The sequence below is a fragment of the Sapajus apella genome, unplaced genomic scaffold (genome assembly GCF_009761245.1).
Source record: "Sapajus apella isolate SASKATOON/1434 unplaced genomic scaffold, GSC_monkey_1.0 scaffold82, whole genome shotgun sequence".
Taxonomy (NCBI): Eukaryota; Metazoa; Chordata; class Mammalia; order Primates; family Cebidae; genus Sapajus; species Sapajus apella.
In genome coordinates this window covers 7,051,471-7,074,851 of record NW_022437022.1, presented here as the reverse complement: position 1 = coordinate 7,074,851, position 23,381 = coordinate 7,051,471, and the positions used below count along the sequence as shown (strand labels likewise).

The 23,381-nt window shown below is 42.6% G+C and overlaps 3 protein-coding genes and 2 non-coding genes across 7 annotated transcripts in view; 2 read left to right on the top strand and 3 right to left on the bottom strand.

Moving 5' to 3' along the window:
- The window catches only part of ACAT2 (acetyl-CoA acetyltransferase 2), a 19,196-nt gene extending 13,690 nt beyond the window's left edge, over positions 1-5,506 (top strand). For both annotated transcript variants that reach the window (XM_032253149.1, XM_032253150.1), the window contains exons 5-9: positions 1,071-1,214; positions 2,654-2,776; positions 3,800-3,954; positions 4,695-4,805; positions 5,133-5,506. In XM_032253149.1, the coding sequence (XP_032109040.1) occupies positions 1,071-1,214; positions 2,654-2,776; positions 3,800-3,954; positions 4,695-4,805; positions 5,133-5,303 (704 nt within the window). In that variant the 3' untranslated portion in view covers positions 5,304-5,506. The remainder of the gene's footprint in view (positions 1-1,070; positions 1,215-2,653; positions 2,777-3,799; positions 3,955-4,694; positions 4,806-5,132) is intronic.
- Positions 5,321-16,504, bottom strand: TCP1 (t-complex 1). The gene is made up of 12 exons (XM_032253148.1): positions 16,245-16,504; positions 15,082-15,167; positions 14,767-14,895; positions 13,000-13,097; positions 12,509-12,619; positions 10,941-11,122; positions 10,538-10,664; positions 7,696-7,871; positions 7,200-7,323; positions 6,650-6,842; positions 6,384-6,547; positions 5,321-5,716 (listed from the first exon to the last, which is right to left on the bottom strand). Exons 1-12 carry the CDS (start codon positions 16,306-16,308, stop codon positions 5,500-5,502), a joined length of 1,671 nt encoding a protein of 556 aa, XP_032109039.1. The 5' UTR covers positions 16,309-16,504; the 3' UTR covers positions 5,321-5,499.
- On the bottom strand, positions 7,007-7,138 carry LOC116533497. Its single transcript, XR_004261321.1, has one exon. It is a non-coding gene; the product is annotated as a small nucleolar RNA SNORA20 (small nucleolar RNA).
- LOC116533498 lies at positions 12,708-12,847 on the bottom strand. The gene has a single exon (XR_004261322.1). It is a non-coding gene; the product is annotated as a small nucleolar RNA SNORA29 (small nucleolar RNA).
- Positions 16,481-23,381, top strand: MRPL18 (mitochondrial ribosomal protein L18). 2 transcript variants are annotated; one of them, XM_032253151.1, is made up of 4 exons: positions 16,481-17,477; positions 17,784-17,970; positions 22,251-22,482; positions 23,011-23,381. In XM_032253151.1, exons 1-4 carry the CDS (start codon positions 17,426-17,428, stop codon positions 23,080-23,082), a joined length of 543 nt encoding a protein of 180 aa, XP_032109042.1. In that variant the 5' UTR covers positions 16,481-17,425; the 3' UTR covers positions 23,083-23,381. The 2 variants fall into 2 exon arrangements, with proteins under 2 accessions (XP_032109042.1, XP_032109043.1); XM_032253152.1 differs by having other exon boundaries at positions 22,251-22,333; positions 23,011-23,078.

Here is a 23,381-nt window from a genome sequence, read left to right as displayed (position 1 = left end):
AAATACAAAAATTAGCTGGGCATGGTGGCGCATGCCTGTAATCCCAGCTACTCAGGAGGCTGAGGCAGGAGAATTGCCTGAACCCAGGAGGCGGAGGTTGCGGTGAGCCGAGATCGCGCCATTGCACTCCAGCCTGGGTAACAAGAGTGAAACTCCGTCTCAAAAAAAAAAAAGAAAGAAAAAAAAAAAAAAGAAACATAGTCTTAAGAACTGTTCCAGATAAAAGCAACTGAGAGAGATTGATAGTTGTACAATGCATGCTTCTTTATTGGCTCCTGGACTGAACAATAAAGGAGCTAGAAGGGCATGAAATTTGAATGTGGACCAAGGATTAGATAATAGTGTTTGATTCATGTTAAATTTCCTGATTTTTGTTTTGTTTTGTAAGACAGGGTCACCCAGGCTGGAGTGCAGAGGCACGATCGCAGCTCACTGCAGCCTTGAACTCCCAGGCTCAAGTGATCCTCCTGCCTCAGCCTTCCGAGCAGCTAGGACTACTAGCTACGTGCCACACACACCATGCCTGGCTAAATTTATTTTGAGTGAAGACAGGGTCTCACCTTGTTGCCCAGGCTGGTCTCAAAGTCCTCAGCTCAAGTGATCCTCCTGCCTCAGCCTCCCAAAGTGCTGGGATTACAGGTGTGTGAGCTGCCACACTTGGCCAAATTTCCTGAGTTTTATAACTGGGCTTACGTAAGAAAGTCACCTTGTTAGGGGGAAGTATACACTGAAATTAAAATTTAAGGGTAAAAAGGCATCGTATCTCCAACTTGCTCTCAAATGGTTCAGAATAAAAGCATTAAAGCAAATGGAGGGAAAATATAAATGGTGACTCTGGGTGAAGGAAATTTCTGAAAGTTTACAATTAAGTAGAAAGGATAGGAGAGTTATTGCAACATTTGCAAACCCACTGCCAGTGGCAGGCAGGGCCATCCCACACAGAGCACTGCATAGGCCACCCTGACCCCGCTAGCATGTGTGGTCAGTACGTGGTCAAATGTGGACAACTTGAGCTATCAAATGCCAGTTCATGAAAATGTTAGGTTTTGCTATTTTTCTTCTTTTTCCAGCTGAAAATGTAGCTAAAAAGTGGCAAGTGAGTAGAGAAGATCAGGACAAGGTTGCAGTTCTGTCCCAGAACAGGACAGAGAATGCACAGAAAGCTGGCCATTTTGACAAAGAGATTGTACCAGTTTTTGTGTCATCTAGAAAAGGTGAGTATGTCATAATGGTTTAATTAAACATCAACCTATTTATAGGAATGAGTAACATCTAAAAGAGTAATACATATGAATCTTTAGAAATTATATCTCAGTGATGTTTTTCAGGCTGCAAAGATATGTCCTGGATACATGAATGTGGGGAGGGGGTGATGGGTTTACAGGACATGGCAACATGGGAACTATGTCAGCATTCAGGCACTCTTGGTTCCAGAGTGCCCATGACTGCTGTGCACATACAGCAGGTTTTATGAGAAACTGGAGCATTGGCTCATGGTTGTTAGGAGGCACCAGCTGACCTGTTTCCTGTATAGGCTCAACCTCCTCAGAAGTGGACACCCATTACTTCTTGCTGCTTGGGTGTGTGTCTCCCCTTCACATTTCTTTTTTTTTTTTTTTTGAGACAGAGTTTCGCCTTGTTACCCAGGCTGGGGTGCAATGGCGCTCACCGCAACCTCCGCCTCCTGGGTTCAGGCAATTCTCCTGCCTCAGCCTCCTGAGTAGCTGGGATTACAGGCACGCGCCACCATGCCCAGCTAATTTTTTGTAGTTTTTTAGTAGAGACGGGGTTTCACCATGTTGACCAGGATGGTCTCGATCTCTTGACCTCGTGATCCACCCGCCTCAGCCTCCAAAGTGCTGGGATTACAGGCGTGAGCCACCGCGCCCGGCCTCCCCTTCACATTTCTAAAGGGTGGATCTTTTGGGGTCACTCACTATTTTCTTTTTTTTTTCTGAGATGGAGTTTCACTCTTGTTGCCCAGGCTGGAGTGCAGAGGCGTGATCTCGGCTCACGGCACTCTCCACCTCCTGGGTTCAAGTGATTGTCCTGCCTCAGCCTCCCAAGTACCTGGGATTATAGGTGCGTTGCACCACACCCAGCTAATTTTTGTATTTTTAGCAGAGATAGGGTTTCTCCATGCTGGCCAGGCTGGTCTTGAACTTCTGACTTTGTCATCTGCCCATCTCGGCCTCCCAAAGTGCTGGGACTACAGGAGTCAGCCACCGCGCCCAGCCACTCACTATTTTCTAATACAGAATGCTACCATCAAGCTCCCTTTTTGATAATTGACATCTCTTATGTCCAGCCAGCAGTGCAGGATTGGCTTTGAGACTCCCTGATCCTCTCACTTGTATCCAGCCAAGTACTGTGACCCAAACCATAGCAGAACTTTACACAAACAGGTCCCTGGTAACTACTTTCCTCAGGAAGGGATATGGATTTGTAAAACACAGGTGTCTCATAAGGATAAATTGTTTTCATGTACAATAATTCTTGTGTGTACTTTCCTCCTATTGTAATCAAGGTGGTTACATATTAAAACCTTTCTGCTGAGTATGAATCCTCATGTTCCATGTCTGAGAAACCCACTATTCCCAGCACCCTTTACTTCTGTCTCTGGAGTAATCTTAATTGGTTTTCCTTCATTTAGGTCTTATTGAAGTTAAAACAGATGAGTTTCCTCGCCATGGTAGCAACATGGAGGCCATGTCCAAGCTAAAACCTTACTTTCTTACAGATGGAACAGGAACAGTCACCCCAGCTAATGCTTCAGGTTAGATTTTCTGTAGGACATCTGGGGGAATACTATGTTCTGTAAGGTCTACCAAGTGAATATTTTTCTATTTATATACAAAAGTACTATTTTTTCAGACAGGGACTTGCTCTGTCACCCAGGCTGGAGTGCAGTGGCATGATCACTGCTCACTGCAGCCTCAAACTCCTGGGTTCAAGTGAGCCCCACTGCCTTAACCTCCCAAGTAGCTGGGGAACTACAGGCATCAGCCACCACACCCAACTCATATTTATATACAAAGTTATTCTTAAAAGTTTAAGGAAACATGTTGTCACTTCTATCTGATCATTGACTTAACCTATACTGAAAGAATTATTTTGGTTTCTTGACATCCCAACTAGAAATCTAAATAAAAAAGTAAATTAGGGAACTTCAGTTTATCTACATTTGTATTTTTCCAGTACTAGAAACTCCCAGTACCTCCTTGTGAGGCCCAGACTTATTATTCTTCCATTTCCTTTCAGAGATCTCCTCTCCCTGACTGCTGTAATCTTTTATTTTTTTTTTTTTTGAGATGGAGTCTCACTCTGTCACCCAGGCTGGAGTGCAGTGGTGCGATCTCAGCTCACTGTAATGTCCGCCTCCTGGGTTCATGCAATTCTACTCTCAGCCTCCCGAGTAGCTGGGACTACAGGTGCACACCACTACACCTGGCTAATTTTTCTATTTTTACTAGAGATGGGGGTTTCACCATATTGGTCAGGCTGGTCTTGAACTCCTGACTGTAGGTAATCCACCCACCTCTGCCTCCTACAGTGCAGGGATTACAGGTATAATCCACACCCAGCCCTGACTGCTATTATCCTACCACTTTCTCTAGTTGGAAAGTTTTGTGGTCAATATATTGTCAAACATAATTTCTATGTATACTGTAAAGCCTGTTGAATTATAGTAAATGCCTTAGTCAACATGTAAAATCATTTAACTCGTGTCTTCAGGTGGTAAAGAAGCCAGTATGTAACTGAATAAGCATTGTAGAATCAAGTCACTCATATTTTACAGGAATGAATGATGGTGCTGCAGCTGTGGTTCTTATGAAGAAGTCAGAAGCTGATAAACGTGGGCTTACACCTTTAGCACAGATAGTTTCCTGGTCGCAAGTGGGTGTGGAGCCTTCCATTATGGGAATAGGACCAGTTCCAGCCATAAAACAAGCTGTGAGTATAACTCTATTCCCTTTTATGAAATTTGTCTTCCCGTTAGCCTTAAATGAGCTTATTCATTTAGTTGTTCTCTAGTCTTTCCCTACCATAAGAGTAACCAAGAACATTTATTTCTATTTTTGAGATAAGGTCTTGGTCTGTCGTCCAGGCTGGAGTGCAGTGGCATTATCATATAGTTCACTGCAGCCTCAGAACGCCTGGGCTCAGATATTCCTCCAGCTTCAGCCTCCTGAGTTAGCTTAACTACAGGTGCACCGCCATGCCTAACCTCTTAATATTTTGTACAGACAAGGTCCTGTGTTGCTGGATTTGAACTCCTGAGCTCAAGTGATCCTCTTGGCTCCCAAAGCATTAAGATTACAGGTGTGAGCCACTACCCCCAGCCACTGAGAGCATTTAGATCACCTGCTTTTTAGGGGAACTGATTGTTTCATTACGCTTCAGTACACATAACAGATGCTACTGGTTCAAAATTTAAGACAATTTAGAATTTCTAAGGAATCTTTTAGATCACAACCTTAACCTTTTGGATGGAATGGATATCAGTAAGGCAAAAATGTATGAGAATGTCACTATATTTAAAAAAAAAAAAAAAATTAAGAAAACACCAAAGTAGCAGTTAAGAGACCATTCAGTATTATGCAGCATATTTCACATTTCTGTCAGCAAAGAATGGTTTAACTTTAGCCCTTCCACCCAAGTTCAGACGTCTTTTCTGTGAATCTTTCCTTTAGGTTACAAAAGCAGGTTGGTCACTGGAGGATGTTGATATATTTGAAATCAATGAAGCCTTTGCAGCTCTCTCTGTTGCAATAGTTAAAGAACTTGGACTAAACCCAGAGAAGGTAAAGATGCACAAGTAATCCTGAGAGCTCTCCAATGAATTTCACAATGCAATTTTTTCCACGCCTTGGCCATGTGGGTAAATACCAGTTACTAAGACGGAGTTCACTTATTTTAAAGCACGTTAGTTTACTTGGCATAAAAGGAAGGAGGTAAGATAGTCAGGGATGAATTTTCACAAGGGTGTGAATTTATTCCTAAGCAGTTAAAATGGAAATCTGAGTTTGAAAGGGTAGCATGCTAATACAACATTAGGAGGAAAAGGACAAATTTAGGGTTTTAAACTGTCCACAGAAGAATAAACAATCTAAGTCTCTTCTTCCCCTTAGGTCAACATTCAAGGAGGGGCTGTAGCCTTGGGCCACCCTCTTGGAGCATCTGGCTGTCGAATTCTTGTGACCCTGTTACACGCACTGGAGAGAACAGGCGGAAGTCGTGGTGTTGCGGCCCTGTGCATTGGCGGTGGGATGGGAATAGCAATGTGTGTTCAGAGAGCATGAACTTTGAACCACCTCAATTTCTTTTTAAACTAATAAAGTACTAGGGTTATAATATGTGAAATCAGAGGACCAAAGCACAGATGGAAACCATTTCCTACATCACAAAAACCCAAGTTTACAGCTTGGTGTATTTTAATGGATACTCAAGCTACAAGACGACTGCATTTAACATTGTTATAAATAAAGAGACAGGAGATCAATCATTAAGGGCTCCAGAGTGAACAGCATCTTCATAACTTCCATGTTTATCATCTTTACTTTCTGGATGTAATTTAATAAGATCATCAATTCGAAGAATGGTAATTGCAGCTTCTGTTGCAAATTTCAAACTCTTAACTTTAACTATGGTTGGTTCAAACACCCCTGCTTGTTTGTTGTCTCGAGGTTTACCATTGCTCAAATCAAGACCAATCCTGCAATTAAGAAAGAACTATTAAACGGCCGCTTACAACTTAATTAGGTGGCCTATTAATTCCAGCTATTTCATTCAGGCTTAAACTTGATTTTTAAGTCAGACTAGAGATCTTTTTGGTTGTTGTTTTGAGACAATGTCTTGCTCTGTTGCCAGGCTGGAGTGCCATGGCGCAATCTTGGCTCACTGTAACCTCTGCCTCCTGGGTTCAAGTGACTCTCCTGCCTCAGCCTCCCGAGTAGCTGGGTATAGGCACCTACCACCACACCCGGCTAATTTTCTGTATTTTAGCAGAGACAGGGTTCGGCCATGTTGGCCACCATGGTCTGGATCTGACTTTGTTACTCTGCCTGCCTTGGCCTTCCAATGTGCTGGGATTACAGGCAACAGACACCTGGCCCAGCCCCATAGCTTGTAGGTAGGTAGTCTTTCTACCCAAACAACAGGAAGAGATTAGCAGTCACAGTTAACTAGGGCACCCCAGTGCTAAGAATTAGTCATTTATCCCTTGAATTATAGTGACCAAACAACAAATGCTTGCTGTGAAGTTTTCTATGTTAAGTAGTATTTGGTAAGTGTGTGTTTGTTTGCTGACCCTGCAGTTGACTACTATCCCGTTTTCCAAAGGTCAAAAGAGGGCTAAAAAGACAGGGAAACTGTATGCTTACCATTTTAGATTTTTACGTTCTGGGTTAACCTGAGCCTCATTGTGAAAAGCTCTTAATTTTGCAACCAGATCTGTGGAGTCCTGGGCAGCATTAACTGCCAGTGTATTAGGAATAACAAGAAGTGATCTTGCAAACTCTGCAATAGCAAGCTGTTCCCGAGACCCCTAGGAGAAAAAGATAATTAGGTGACTTCACAAAAGGGAAAAAAAATAAAAGCCCACAGCTACTGCTCTCAGGCTGCTGAGACAAGGAATAACTCTTCTTACCATGCTGGTTGCATAGTTTTCAAGGTATATGGACAGGGCTGCTTCTACAGCACCCCCACCTGGAACCACAGATTTTGACTCCAAAACTCTCTTCACTACACAAAGGGCATCATGTAAAGAGCGCTCCATCTCATCACACATGAAATCATTTGCCCCACGTAAGATAATCGATGCCGATGTACGAGCCTTAGTGCTGTTAAAAACAAAAAGTGAGATTCTTAAAACAGCTTTTTTTTTTTTTTTGTGCCAAGAACATCAATTTCTCAAACTGGTATTTTAATAAAATAAGTGTATATAGTGAAAGTGCCCTTGATTAAATTCTGCCTACACAGGATTTTTAGATATACTGTACAAAAACAATGTCTAGTCCATGCAGAAGAGATGAAAATGGTTACTTCATCTCAACTTACAGTGGTCCAATGTTATTTTATCCCACGCGTATAACTGCTCATACCACTGTGAGACTACAAGCAGCAAATAAATGGGAAGAAAGCCTACTTTTGCTTAACAAAACCTGCGTAACTTTACAATTTTAGAAAGTAGCTCTTACTTTTTGATTAAGATCAGCTCATCATCACAAATTCTCTCTTGGACCACTTCTTCTGCCTGTCCCAACATTGCAGCTTCAAAAGTTTCTTCACCTTCCAAATTGGCCAAGGTTGACAGAATAGTTGCTATTAAGAGAGTTAAAAAGTACCTGTAAATATTGCTCTTTTATGATTTTAATATCCTTAGACTCAATAACATTTGTGATAAAAGTGATACAAGTTTAGAATTTAGTTAGGCAACACACACCTTTTATCCTAAGATGGAACTATGTCATTTTTGAAGTGATCAAATTCAGTTTATGAATTTCCAACAAACTCAGTTAATGAATTTGTTCAGTTACATGAAAAATGGTTCTATAAATGTATTGACAGCACAAAGCATTAGGGGAATATAAATGTTTTTGAAGCTGCTTCATGTCAATATTCCAATGTAAAAAGACCTCTGATGTGGTCAGGTATAATGAAAGGATTTTACATGAGAGCCAGCACAAGACATACCTCCAGAAGCTTTAGCAATGCGTTTAAGGTCCCTTTTTAAAACTCTTCTAACTGCCATAGCACCAGCCTCCACAAAATACTTCAGACACATATCATCAATTCCACCAGTGGTTAGAATAACGTTGGCACCAGTTGCCAGGATCTTCTGAATTCTCTCCTTGGTGATATCTGATTCTCTGCAAAGTATTTTTATAACCCAGAGTTACCTTCTGTGATTTTTAAAAAATTTAGCTTTGACTTCCATTAAGTATTTATCACAAGATAACCATAGATTAATCTTTCTTATCTCTGACCAGAATTTAAATTAGTCCAATTTATGGAAAATTTGAAGGAATTCAAAAAATTACCACTTAGCTCTCCCAACCCGAATTTGAATTACTAATCAAGAACTATGGTTACACAGGAAACAAGAGTCCTGCCTTCAAGGATCTAGTGGGGAGAGGGATTACCAATCACACTCCAAGGCAATTGTCACTCAAGTGGTATGCAGAGATTACAAGCACATGAAAGACATAAAATCTAGCCTAGGACAGGACAATGAAGAGAGGAGAGGAGTCCAGGCTGGGTGCAATGGCTCACGCCTGTAATCCCAGCACTTTGGGAGACCGAGGCAGGTGGATCATCTGAGGTCAGGAGTTCGAGACCAGCCTGGCCAACACAATGAAAAGTTTCTTCAAAAGTTTCTTCACCTTCCTCTACTTCCTTCACGTGTCTCTACTAAAAATACAAAAAATTAGGCATGGTGGTGGACACCTGTAATCCCAGGTACTTGGGAGATTGAGGCAAGAAAACTGCTTAAACAGAAAAGTCCAATTTTATGGCTTGGGTGACTCCTGGAGTAAAATAAATAGCAACAGTTTGGGGGGCAGGATGGGAAATCAGAGTTCAGTATGGGACAAGATTAAGTTTGAAGTCTGTTGTTACATGGGTGAATCTGCCAGGAGGTAGTCACTTACAGTATGGAAACCAAAAACTATGAGAGATGGCCTCCAAAGTGCTTGGATTACAGGCGCGAGCCACCACGCCCGGCTGAGATCAAATAATTTTTTAAGTAAAATGAATTACTGATCAACCTCAAAAGAAGCCTGTCTCCTGAACAAGTACTGTGTCCTACACACTGTACTACAGATGGGGCTACAATGCCAAAGGAATAATTCTGTCTCTACCATTAGAGCTTACAATTCATGAGCTGTACAAACAAAACAAGAAGTTAAGGATATTTCCTAGTCTGCCTGTGTGGAGGAGTCCTCATCATTAAAATGGTCAAGAGCAGATTTGCAGTATTATCACAAGTTCATGTTAACTTTGAGATGCTTGAAAAGCATTCTGAGGCCGGGCGCAGTGGCTCAAGCCTGTAATCCCAGCACTTTGGGAGGCCGAGGCGGGTGGATCACAAGATCAAGAGATCGAGACCATCCTGGTCAACATGGTGAAACCCTGTCTCTACTAAAAATACAAAACATTAGCTGGGCATGGTGGCGCATGCCTGTAATCCCAGCTACTCAGGAGGCTGAGGCAGGAGAATTGCCTGAACCCAGGAGGCGGAGGTTGCGGTGAGCCGAGATCGCGCCATTGCACTCCAGCCTGGGTAACATGAGTGAAACTCCGTCTCAAAAAAAAAAAAAAAGAAAAGCATTCTGTTAGATAGATGTACGTGTTTGGAGCTCAGAGAAACAGCTTAAGGAGTCTCTGGAATAGAAAGATAATACATGAAGTCATGGGAACAAATGGACTATCTTAGAGAGTATTAGAAGATGGTGGTCCAGGCAAAGGGATAGACAATGCAGCATCACAAGGCCTCCCATCCCCGAAAGCATTTCAAGAAGGACATAGTCAAAGGGCTGCTAAAGGTCGTAAGAAGGCTGAAAATGCTTTCTGAATTTCACACTAGAGACCTTAACATGCAGTCCCGCAAATGGAGAAGAGGGCTGAAAAGGGAAGAGATGAAAAGCACCAGAAAAGTTTTGTGTAGTAAATGACTCATGACATCTGGCTATAAAGATGTAGGACAGGGAGTACCTACAGCAGGAAGATGTATTAAGAGGCTTGAAAGGCAGAAGAGCCACAAGAATCCAGGAAAGAGCAGAATTAGTGGAAGATGCAGGCGTGAAAGAAGAATCAATGAATGCAAGGCTCCAAAGCAGAAGGAAACAGACTCTGGAACACTTACTGTCGAGAAAGGACCCTTTGTTTTATCAGGAAGAAAGGAAAAAAGAATACCTGTGCAGACTAAGTAAGCACATTTCTTACTCTTGGCAAAGCTTTCTTGAAGGTTTGGTTAACTACTGTTTATTCATTGTTTTGTTTTTGAGACAGGGCCTCACTCTGTCACCCAGGTTGGAGTGCGGTGGTACAATCAAAGCTCACTGCAGCCTCGACTTCCTGGGCTTGAGATTCTTCCCACCTCAGCCTCTCAAAGTGCTGGGATTATAGGCATGAGCCACTATGCCCAGCCTAAACTATTTATTGTTTCAAGTGACGGTGAGGCAGTCAAATCTACAGCAGGGGTCACACTACCTTCACCATTAGCTCTTCTAACATGCCAACCACTAATAACACTTGTACCTCCAGTATCTAGCAAACAGTAGCAAAATTGCTGAGTTCTGTACTGCTTTGAGGAAACTAGATTCTTGTCTTTTATATCTTTAATGTCAATAGACTGATAAAACCAAAATTCCAGAAAAAGGCCGATTTTTGTACAGGCTGTATAACACCAAATCCCTCTTAAAATACCAGACTAATTTTTCTGGAAGTTTACATAAAACAGTTTGACTTCACCAAAAATGTTAAAGTCCTCCAAGACACTCACACTTAAAAGGCCAAAAATAATTTCTCAACATACCTCTGTCTAATTTGGTCCAGTTTTTCAGGGTCTGTAATGACCACCTGTACACCAAGCTTCATTTTTGTTTTTTGCAGACTAAAGTCAAGGCAAGCAATTTTTGCATTTACAATTCTCTTGGGCATGCCTATAAGTGAATGTAAGATTAAGTTACTACATCTATCCTTAAAAGCATAATAAAGAATATTACAATCAGTTGTATGTAAACACACAAATTGACATTTCATAACATTTTAACTTAGAAAATTTTTACGGCATTAAATGCACGTTATTTCTTTAAATTTACATTCTTTCTAAGACGTATGTGCTTTAAATTACAAAAAGATGTATTGCACATAACCCACAAAAAGCTAGTTTTAATCTGTAGCAATCTTATTCTATAAACCAAATCCTGAAAACTTACCCTGGGATCCTACCACACAGTTGAGTGCATAGCCACTGATCAGCATACTCTCCGTTTGACTTCTCCCATGGGCTTTCAAAATATTAACAGAATTGACTGGATAGCGCGGCTGGCCTCTTGTATCTGTGTATTTAATAGCAAGTACAGCATCTACTACCATGTTAGCAAAGAAATCACCATTTCTAAGCCAAAAGTTAAGGACAGTAACAGACTTGGAATGGACAAAGGTACACATGAAAAATCAAGGTTAATTTGAAGGAAATTCCTTTTAGTAATCTAATCCATTCAAGAACCAGGCATTATTTATGTCATCAAAATGGTACATTATTCATCATTATCTGCAATTCATATCACTTTAGACATACCTTTTCACCCTAAAACAGCAAGGAAGGCAACAGACAATTTAAACACAGCATTACTCCTAATGATATCAATTAGCATAAAATAGGTATTTAAAATTTTATTGCACAAAATTGATATTGCTGATATTGCATAAACACACACACACATGATCTTGCTGTTTCCCACACTGGACTGGAACCCCTAGGATCAACTAATCCTCCTGCCTCACCACTTTTTTAAAATTGCATTTTCGGTCTTGGGGTACATGTGAAGAACATGCAAGACTATTGCATAGGTACACACATGGCAGTGTGATTTGCTGCCTTCCTCCCCTTCACCTGTATCTGGCATTTCTCCCCATGCTATCTCTCCCCAACTCCCCACCCCCTGCTGTCCCTCCCCTATTTCCCCCCAACTGACCCTAGTGTGTAGTGCTCCCCTCCCTGTGTCCATGTGTTCTCATTGTTCAACACCTGCCTATGAGTGAGAACATGCGGTGTTTGATTTTCTGCTCATGTCAGTTTGCTGAAAATGATGGTTTCCAGGTTCACCCATGTCCCTACAAAGGACACCAACTCATCGTTTTTGATGGCTGCATAATATTCCATGGTGTATATGTGCCACATTTTCCCTATCCAGTCTATCGTCGATGGGCATTTGGGTTGGTTCCACGTCTTTGCTATTGTAAACAGTGCTGCAATGAACATTCGTGTGCATGTGTCCTTATAGTAGAATGATTTATAATCCTTTGGATATACACCCAGTAATGGGATTGCTGGGTCAAATGGAATTTCTATTTCTAGGTCCTTGAGGAATCGCCACACTGTCTTCCACAATGGTTGAACTAATTTACACTCCCACCAACAGTGTAAAAGTGTTCCTATTTCTCCACATCCTCTCCAGCATGTTGTCTCCAGATTTTTTAATGATCGCCATTCTAACTGGCATGAGATGGTATCTCAATGTGGTTTTGATTTGCATTTCTCTAATGACCAGTGATGATGAGCATTTTTTCATATGTTTGTTGGCCTCATGTATGTCTTCTTTTGTAAAGTGTCTGTTCATATCCTTCGCCCACTTTTGAATGGGCTTTTTTTCTTGTAAATCTGTTTTAGTTCTGCCTCACCCTTTTTAACATCTGGGACTACAGGCATACACTATCATGCCCATCTCAAAGTCTTATGTTTTAAAAGCCTCATTTTTTTCCCTGACATCAACAAGGATACATTCCAATGATTTTGGAAGACATGGATGTCTTAGCAGCATTGATCAGGCAATCTCTTCCCAGTTCATCTGTGTTAACAATTAGGTTTTCATTGATATAACGCACTGCTTCCCTGTTTAAAAGTGTGGGGGAGACAAAGGCTTGTAAAGTCACTACTCAAACTACTTGTGTTCATCATGCTTAACAGAGCCAAAATGTCATAAGATCTGTTCAGCCATTTCATGTAGGAGGAGGACACGAAAAAACCCTCCCTCTTCAGATCATGGCAAATTTAATCTATCCCATAAGCATAGCCACTAAAATCTATTATTAGGAGAAAATGTGGTAGTCAAATGGGAAAAAAGATACTGATCCAAGTTTCTAATGACAAATATTACTACTTAAATACTATAACATTGCTTTTTCAAATTATAAATCTATCAAAACATTAAGACAACACACTGTTACAACTATTACATCAAAAAATTTTTCTCTGAATGCAAACAATCTTACTTGCAAGCAAGTCGATAGCCACTAATAACTGATGTGGGATGAATTTTCTGTTTGACTAATTCATCTGCATTTTTTAGGAGTTCTGCTGCAATAATAACCTGTTGAGAAAACATTCATTGATCTGAGTATGCCTGATACTCAACATGTGCAATACATATGAAATGACACTAAAATCGCCATATATTATTAACCAGAATGGTGGTGATGAAATGAACTAACTGGTTAGTAGAAACCTGGGAGGTGGGAGGAGAAGAACTCTACAAAACGCTTTAAGTCCTCAATGTTATTCACAAATTCTTGGAAACTGCAACAATGGACAGCAATTTCTCAAATACCAAATAAAGCTATTTACTGTAACATTGATGGGGGAGGAAAACTGGTTTGTTTTTTGTTTTACAAATCATCTTTTCTCTTAAAGTCAGTTTCCATGACTCCATTGTGGACGTTCAGTGAGGGCTTATTGCATTACATATAAATGCAAATGGCCAAAACTGGATAGAAGCCAGAAAAAAGTTCTAAGAAACTAGTTCAGCAGCACAACACATCCATTACCTGTAGAGACAGAGTGCTCAACAGAAGCTAAACTGAGTTTGACTATTCATATGATCTATATTAGGCTCTTATTTGGCTTATTAAAAAACATAGTTCTTGTAAGCTGATATGAAACACAGAAATATTTTTAAACTAAAAAGACAAACTCTTTCAGTTTCTTATGGGGGGAAAACTACAGTATTTGTTAAGTCACATTATCATAAGTTAGACAAAGATCATATTCATATTTTAGGAATAGATTCCATTCTTTCATGGCTGAAGTTTAATCTAGAAATACAATTTCTCCACAAACTATCTCTTGTTTCTCCAGAATTAATATCTTTCTCACTAAACAACAGTGTTTCTGCTATACCAAAGTGTTGGATGATCTATGAGAGTTCATACTGTATATCATGTTTACTGACTAGATTAAGATCACATTGTCAGATCATGATGTATTAATTTCTCACACTCCCATTATGAGTTCCTGAGATTACCTGTCAGGATTTAAAAAATAAAACAGGCTGGGTGCAGCAGCTCATGCTGATAACCCCAGCACTGTAAGAGGCTGAGAAGGGAGGATCACTTGAGGCCAGGAGTTCAAGACCAGCCTGGGAAACATAGCGAGACCCTGTCTCTACCAAAACAAAAAGTTTTTTATTAAAACTAATTAGTTCATTGAGGTGGCATATGCCTGCAAGCCAAAGCACTCTGGTAGGCTAAGGCAGAAGGATTGCTTGAGCCCAGGAGTTCGAGGCTGCAGTGAGATATGACATCGCAGGACTTCAGCCTGTGGTACAGATGTCTCTTAAAAAAATAATATAAAAACATTGCTCCCCCGACCCACCCTGCCAAATTGGTAACATTTTGTCCTCCAGTCCAAGTCTCAAGGCACGATGGAGGAGGAAACAAGTCTTTTGAGAGACCATAAAAAATGTGCGTTATCTGAATACCAACATTTAAAACAACAGGGCTATGTTAAATGAACTCAAAGTTTTTCCTACTTAAATTGTACAAACTAGCTATAACTATCAACTTACAAATTTTGTTTCTGAATCAGCACCTGAGAAACTTATTTTCTCTCTTAAGTGTGTAACTTCTTTTTTCTTTTTGCTCAGTCTGCTGGGCATTTAGAATATATAACTTATTTCTGACACAGCACAAATGGCCCACTTATGGCTTCAACTCTGAAAGTCATTTTTAGAAAAACAATCATTTTTTAGCCAGTCTACCTACCACTGAGGTAGTTCCATCTCCAACTTCTTTGTCTTGCAGATCAGCCAGCTCACAAAGAACTTTAGCTGCAGGATGTTCTACCTCCAGTAACTTCAGGATGGTTGCACCATCGTTAGTAATGGTTACATCCTAGGAAATCAGCAGGAGAAAATATGAACCACTTATAAAAATCAACACAGCCCCATTCTAATACACGTTCACCTTTAATATCACCTTCCAGTACCTGGATTCTGATAAAATCAAAGAGTAAACGTAACAAAACACTGAAGACAGTTTTACTTGAAGGCAACCAACACGACAGTTACATGTACTTACACCAATATCATCCACCAACATTTTATCCAAGCCAACTGGACCAAGAGAACTTTTTACAATATTGGCAATCGAAGCTGCAGCCATAACTGTAGACAAGTTTAAAAAAAAAAAACAAAAAAACAAAGAAATGAGAATAATCCATAACTGAAAGAAGAATTTCAGCCTAAAGGTAAATGACATCCAACAGCCCCTGTATTTCTCCAGTCTACACATCTGTGTTAATTGTTTAAAAAACATCCTACTAAGAGTCTAAATGGGGCCAGACATTGTGGTTCACACACCTGTAATCCCAACACTGGATCAAGCAGGAAGATCGCTTGATGCCAGGAGTTTGAGGCCGCCCCCGCCAATATAACGAAACTCATTTCTACAAAAAATAAAAATAAAAAAAGCTGGATGTGGCGGCGCGGGCTTGTACTAGGAGACTGCAGTGAGCTACGATGGCACTCCCGCCTGGGCGACAGTGGGACCCCATCTCTAAACAAAGCGAGGCTGTTTGGTAAAGCTTTGATTGGCTGGCACGGATCTGATGGTGGGAGAACTGAAAAAAAGTAATAACCACAATTTTCATGCTCTGCCACTTCGTATACCTATACCAGCCTTTTCCTTCAGATCCTGCAAGTTTCTGCTCATCTGTGAGGGAAAAAATCGGTAGTTCAATGGGGAAGGTAGTTGGCGCTGCCGTCTCCTGGGGTCAACGCACTCGAGTAGCGCTTCCTAGGCTAACTATACTGTAAGAAACTGTCAACCCGGACAGAGCTGGACGCCGAGCACCCGATCTCGACACGGCACTGGGCTCATCAGAGGGCTCGCGGGTCAATCTACTCTTTTCTCGGAAACCTAGCGTCTAACGCGGACGCTTAGGGGGTTGCTCTACAACAAAAGGGGGTGTGAGCCCGGGAGGCCCCGCTCTCCCGCGGAGAGAGACGTTTCCAACGCCGCTCCTGACACCACACCCACGCGGTGCCGGTCTCAAAACCCTGCAGCGCGGTCCTGGGCTCCTCCCCGCTGAGAACGGCGGGTGGGCCGGGTGCGGCCGTTGTGCCCCGGGACCCTTTCAGCAGAGATAAAGAAGAAGCCCAAAGAAGGCAGCCGCGGGCTGGTAGCGGTGGGACTCCGCCCGCCCTGCCAGCGAACCCGACCCAGGCCCGGCCTGCACTTACCATTCTGGGATCGGATCGCCTCCCCAGTGCTGCGGTCCCCGAACACGGACAAAGGCCCCTCCATTTTCACGACAGCAGTACACGTCGAATTCTGCGCAAACCGAGGGGAACCAGTATCGCGGCCCCTCTGCTGACCGGCGACCGCAGCAGTAGCGACAACGGCGTGGAGCGGCACCGAGCGATGCCGCGAGAGCTGCTGGGTAACACCGCCCCACCCGTTTCCCGGCTGCCCCTGCCCAGCCGCGGGGCACGGCGGGAAAGTAGAAGCGGTGGGGGCAGCAGGTAGAGAAACGGGACTGTGACAGAAGTTAGGAGCCCGAAAGGGGCGGGCTCAGTATTTTTATCCAATTAGATAGCCAATGGGAAGGGCGCGAAGTAGGAGAACGGAAGTCGGATCTTGCCCTGCTGGGAAGAGGCTGAACTTTCGCCTCAAGCAGCGTTGCGCAGACGCAGTGGGGCATTCTAGTGCCTTCTAGAAAAGATTGTAGGCAGGGTGGAGCTGGGAGTTGGGGTGTAACGGGAGGGGCGGGCCCTTCTCCAAGCCAAAGCTGGAGTTCAGAGCGAGTCTTCCGTTTTAGTTTTAATGTCTTTTTCCTTGTCCCTACGCCGGGAGCATGAGGCAGATCGCCGGCTTTGCTCCAGGCCTCAGGAGCAAAAGTTTAGGGGCACAAACCTGGGTGAGAGGAGGCAGTTTTTCCAGCCGACCAAGCGGGATAATTTTTGGTTGCAGGAAGACCACCACCTTTTTTTAAGGAGAAAACTGCATCTTGCCCTGCCTGATTTCTATGCGGTGCCCAGTTAGGGTGTGTGTGGGCCAGGCAGTGACCGCCCAAACTCTCCGAATAGAGAACCCAAATGAGATGTAAAGTTGTGAGTGCCTTTGACCCTGAAGTGAAGCAAAACGCGTGGTCGTGGGCGTTGCCACGAGGCGTTTAGTGGGCTCCAGGGCCTGCGTGCCCCTCGACGTGAGCGGTGATTGGCGGTGCGGGATAACGGATCGCCCTCTTGGCCACTCAGTGGCAGGGGACTCGCTGCTTCCGGGTCGAGAGCGTCTGGCGTGGAGAATTCAGGGACCTACTGGAGCCGAAGGCTTTTCCCTCACTTGATATGGCTGCGGCCGGCGAGCGACCGAGTCGTCCGTGAGGAAAGGGAGGCGAAGCTTTTCCGAGATCGTCTCAGCGATGGCGCTTCGGTCGCGGCTCTGGGGGTTGTCCTCGGTTTGCAGGAACCCGGGTAATTGGTCTTGTCCCCCTTCTCCCAGCTCAGTCGCCAGGGCCTGCCCAGTACATTGGAACGTGCGGGCTCTATTGTGCATTCCACGTGCCGGATCGAAGGGTGTTGGAGCTCACGGCACTCGGAGGACCACAGTAGGAAGTTAAGGATGGGGTCCGTGCTGACTCCACCCCGTGGGCATACTTGTTTTTCGTCCTCCTTCCCGGGCCTGAAGATTCGGGGTGTGAATGGGATAGACATTAGAGCAGGTTCGTGCGCTGTCCGTATCCGTCATTTTTAAGCCCCTTGCGGGTTTCCGTTGCCCAGGGTGCGGGTTCGCAGCTCTCTCAACCAGCTCCAAGCCAGCGGCGAAACCTGAAGTGGACCCTGTGGAAAAGGAAGCTGTCGCCCCAGAGTTCACCAACCGGAACCCCCGGAACCTGGAGCTCTTATCTGTAGCCAGGAAAGAGCGGGGCTGGCGGACGGTGTGGCCCTCCCGTGAGTTCTGGCACAGGTAATTAAATCTGCTTGTGATTGACAGAGCAGGGCACTGCACTCTACAGACTATTTTCATTCATTCATTAATTCATTCAACCAACGCCAGGCACGCTCCCAGGAAGCTGCCTTGCGGCGAGTAGAGGCGGGGTTAGCGAAGGGGCTGGAACAAACAATAAATAAGTGTGATGGCGGATATTTAAAGAAGATGTTAGAATAGAGGACGGGGTACCTACTAAGGCCTGTCTGAGGAGGTGACATTTAAAAAGCTGAAATCTTACATGAAGAAGCTGAGTCATCTATCAGAAAGAGCACTCCAAGCTGAGGAAACTGCTGGGGTGGGTATGAGCTGGGGTGTTTGAGGAACTGAAGGGCTTGTGGTTCTGAAGTTAAGTGAGCAGAGGGTAAATGGCCTAAGATGAACATGGAGGGGTAAGGAGGAGACAGATCATTAGCTTTGTAAATCAAGATAAGCACTTTAGAGTTTATTTTCACTGTAGTGGGACACTACGAGAGGATTTAAAGCTTGAGCCACAACCGGTTTTTAAAGATCATTCTGGCCGGGCCAGAATGTCTCATGTCTGTAATCCCATCACTTTGCATCTGAGGTCAGGAGTTTGAGACCAGCCTGGCCAACATGGTGAAACCCTGTCTTTACTAAAAATACAAAAATTCAATTTTTAAATAATCTGAATCTGAAGGCTAAAAATCTTTGAAACACCCAACCTATTACTTTCTTTTTTCTTTGTTTTTGAGACAGGATCTGGCTCTGTTGCCCAGGCTAGAATGCAGTGGCATGATCTCTGCTCACTGTAGCCTTGACCTCCCCAGCCTCAAGCAATCCTGCTACCTCAGCCTCCTGAGTGGCTGGGACTACAGGCGCATGCCACTACTCCCGCCTAATTTGTTTTGTTTTGTTTGAAACAACATCTGGCTCTGTCGCCCAGGCTGGAGTGCAGTGGTGTGATCTTGGCTCACTGCAACCTCTGCCTCCCAAGCTCAAAACAATTCTCCCATCTCAGCCTCCTACACGTCTGGGATTGCAGGCACACACCACTATGCCCAGCTAAATTTTTTTGGTATTTTTTGTAGAAATTTGGTATTTTTTGCCATTAAAAAGGCTGGTCTCAAACTGGTGAGCTCAAGAGATCTGCCTGGCTTAGCCTCCCAAAGTGTTGGGATTATAGACATGAGCCACTGCGCCTGGCCCCAACGTATTACTTTCACTTCATATTTGGATCATTTAAACAACTAGAGGTGTGTTTTCTCATTTTTTCTCTGTCTGCCCTACTCACAATATTAACAGTAGAGAATTTTAGAATATTATAGTAGAAAATGATTTTGACATCATGAATCGGGCCCTTCCTTGAAATGGTTTAGGACAGGGGTCAGCAGACTATGGCCTGTGGGCCAAAGGTAGCTTGTGAGCTAAAAAATTGTTTTTACTTTTTTAAGTTAAAAAATATTAAAAGAATAGTTTGTGACTTGTGAAAATTAAATGAAAATCAAACTTAATTGTCCACAAAGAAAGTTTTCTTAGAACATAGCTGTACTCATTCTCATTTGTTTACAGATCAACTGGCTGTTCTGGCACTACAGTGGCTGAGTTGAACAGTTTCAGCAGAAACTGTATGGCCTACAAAGCCTAAAATATTTACTATCTGGCACTTTGTAAAAAAAGATTGTTGACTCCTGGTTTAAGAGACTGTGATTTTTACTAGAGCCACCAGGAAAACCAGGAGTGGAATCCATATTTCTAAATCTAATGGCTTTTCTGTTTCACATTAAGAATCCTAGTGAGACTCTTCTGATTTGGGTATGTTTTCTTTAACTTAAACTTAACTTTCTAAAGTATAATATGTATATATGTTATAAAATTGAAAGGGAGTACAGTTTCTTGTGTGTCCTTCTAGAGACAGTCTATGTAAATAAGCAAAATCTTTAAAAAATGATAAATCTTAGCATACCATAAACACGTTGGCAACTTCCTTCGCCACCACCCTCAACCACCCACTTAAAAATACATCTTGGAGATTGTTCAGGGCAGTTAAGAGCATTGACTCGGGAGCCACCCACTGGGACTTAAACCATGGCTCCATTACTTACTAGTTCTAATCATTTTCAAGTTACTTAACCTTTCAGTGTTAGTTCTACAGCTTTAGAAAAAATAATAGAATTGAGACATAAGCTATATTTACAAACCTAACAGTTTAAGACAGGCCTGGCATATAGTAAGTGCTCAGTAAACGTTAACTATTGTCATCATCATTATAAAGCATTATTTCATTCATTTCATTAACTATATGGAATACTATTGCATGGATTTTACTTAACTGGCCCCCAGTGGATGATTATCTTTTATGATTACAGTGTTGCAATGACTTGTCTTGCCCATGCATTTTATTAGTGAGATTGGGCATATTTGTACGAGTTTGAGTCATTAATATTTTTTTCTGTGAACAGTCTGTTCAGATAATGCTTTGCCTTTGAAGTTTTATTTTTATATTTTTGTGACAGGGTTCTACTCTGTCTCCCAGGCTGGAGTACAGGGCATGATCACGGCTCACCGCAGCTACAGCCTCCCAGGCTCAAGCAATCTTCCCCCCTCAGCCTCCCAAATAGCTGGGACTACAGGTGCATGCCACCATGCCTGGCTGATTTTTTCTATTTTTTTTTTTTTTTTTTTTTGTAGAGACACGGTGTCACTATGTTTTCTGGGCTGGTCTTGAACTCTTGGGCTCCAGCAGTCCTCCAGCCTCAGCCTCCCAAAGTGCTGGGGTTATAAGCGTGAGTCACATACCCAGCCTAAAATATTTTTTGTTTCATTCCTTTTCTTTTGACTTCATTTTACTTTTTTTTTAACCATGCAGGAAATTGTGTCCATCATTTCTTTTTTATACCATATGAAGGGCTGGGCATGCTGGCTTAGCCTGTAACCCCAGCACTTGGGATGCTGAGGTGGGCAGACTGCTCAAGCTTAGGAGTTAGAGTCCAGCCTGGGAAACATGGTAAAACCCTGTCTCTACAAAAAATATAAAAATTCGCTGGGTGTGGTGGCATGCACCTGTAGTCACAGCTACTTGAGAGGTTGAGGTGGAAGAACGGCTTGAACCCAGGAGGCGAGAGGCTCCAGTGAGTCAAATTTGTGCCTCTGTATTACACCCTGGACGACAGAGGCAGATCTTGTCTTAAAAAAAAAAAGGCCATATGAAGCTGGGCCCAGTGGCTCATGCCCATAATCCTGGTGCTTTAGGAGGTTGAGAAGGGAGGGTCACTTGAGGCCAGGAGTTTGTTACCAGCCTGGGCAACATGATGAGACCCTACAGAATAAAATTAAAATTAGCTTGGTGCAGTGGCATGCACCTGTAATGCCAACAACTTGGGAAACTAAGGCTGGAGGGTTTCTTGAGCCTAGGAGTTTGAGGCTACAGTGAGCTGTGGTTACACTACTGTACTCCAACCTGGGTGACAGAGTGAGATCCTGTCTCTAAAAAATAATGAAAGCCAGGCTGGGTGCAGTGGCTCACGCCTGTAATCCCAACACTTTGGGAGGCCGAGGCAGGTGGAACTCCTGAGGTTGGGAGTTCGCAACCAGCCTGACCAACATGGAGAACTCCTGTCTACTAAAAATACTACAAAATTAGCTGGTGTGGTGGCGCATGCCTGTAATCCCAGCTTCTTGGGAGGCTGAGGCAGGAGAATCGCTCGAACGCGGGAGGTGGAGGGTGCAGTGAGCCAAAATCGCTCGCCATTGCACTCCAGCCTGGGCAACAAGTGAAACTCCATCTCAAATAATAATAATAAAAGCCATATGACATGGTTTGATGTCATATTTAAATATGCTTACCCTGAGATTATAAAAACAATTCCCATGTTTTCTTGTAGTACTGTTATGATTTCAGTTTTTACATTTAAATTTTTGCTCCATCTTACATTTATTTTGGTGCTAGCTATAAAATAAAAGCAAAGAGTAAGTATATCCACATCATGCGTATGTTTAGTAACTTAGCTCTGCCTCTTCAAATCCCTTTTTGTAGTAGATACGTAAATAAAACAGTTCTTCAGAAACAAATGTCTTTATGATACTTGAGGTTAAGTGGAACTATTTAGGTTGTTATTATTGAGGATATTCTCATAAAGGCGGAGGAAAAACTTTTGCCAAGCAAAATTCAAGTTAAATATGTTGAAATAAATTAACCAAACACTGGATTGTTGAAAAATATTTAGTCATTTATTCACCTCAATGTAACGTTAAGATACAGATTATTTTATGACTTTTAATCTTCTCACCCCATTTAGGTTGCGAGTTATAAGGACTCAGCATCATGTAGACGCATTTGTGGAGCATCAAAATGGCAAGGTTGTGGTTTCGGCATCCACTCGAGAATGGGCTATTAAAAAGCACCTTTATAGTACCAGAAATGTGGTGGCTTGTGAGAACGTAGGCCGAGTGCTGGCACAGAGATGCTTAGAGGCGGGAATCAACTTCATGGTCTACCAACCAACGCCATGGGAGGCAGCTTCAGACTCGGTATTTTTGTTTTCATGTGCTTATTTAAAAGGTATTATGTTAATTCTTGTCATTAGGTAACTTACATAATAATAGTTTTTATTTACCAAGTACTTTTCCATGTGTCAGACCCTTTGGTGAGTACCTCAACAGTGTTACTTCATTTAATCCTCACATCAGTCCATAGGATAGGGACTGGTATTCCCAATCTGTACAGAATACATTGAGGCTTACTTGCCCCGAGACAGTATATGGTGGATTTCAAACCCAGGGTGACTGATTCTGTAGTCCATGATGTCAGCCACTGTGTTTCCTGTTCATATGCTGACATCTTGTCCGTATAATACTTTGAAATGCTGCTGAACCTTGACATCTCTACATTTCCTTTGTCCTACCTATGTTATTAAGATCACTTTCTGAGAAACCATTGTAGGCTGGAAAGGTAGCAAGAACAAATCAATGTATTTGTCTTTTGGAAAGTGAAAGTATGTTCAGCCTACTTGTGGTGCAGACTTAATCTTTTCCTTTTTTACTGATCTTCAAACCCAGATGAAACGACTACAAAGTGCCATGACAGAAGCTGGTGTGGTTCTACAGGAACCTCGGAGAATCTATGAATAAATGGAAGCATTAATTGTTTTGAACATATAAAACCATCAACTACTACAGCCATCAAAAGAGAACATGTGAAAGAACAGCCAGCATGGAAGTTTTACGGCAGTATTGTCACAGTGGAGTATTATTTGTAGTTAAGGTCATCCTCCTCCCCTTTCTGTTTGTTAAATCAAGAACTGCAATCTGCCCCTCTCTTGGACTTGAAACAGATGTAAGAAAAGCAGTCATCAATTATAATTAACTTTCAAAGGACGAGTCAGAAGTTGTTTATAAATTACAAAATAAAGGCATATTATGAACTCTTA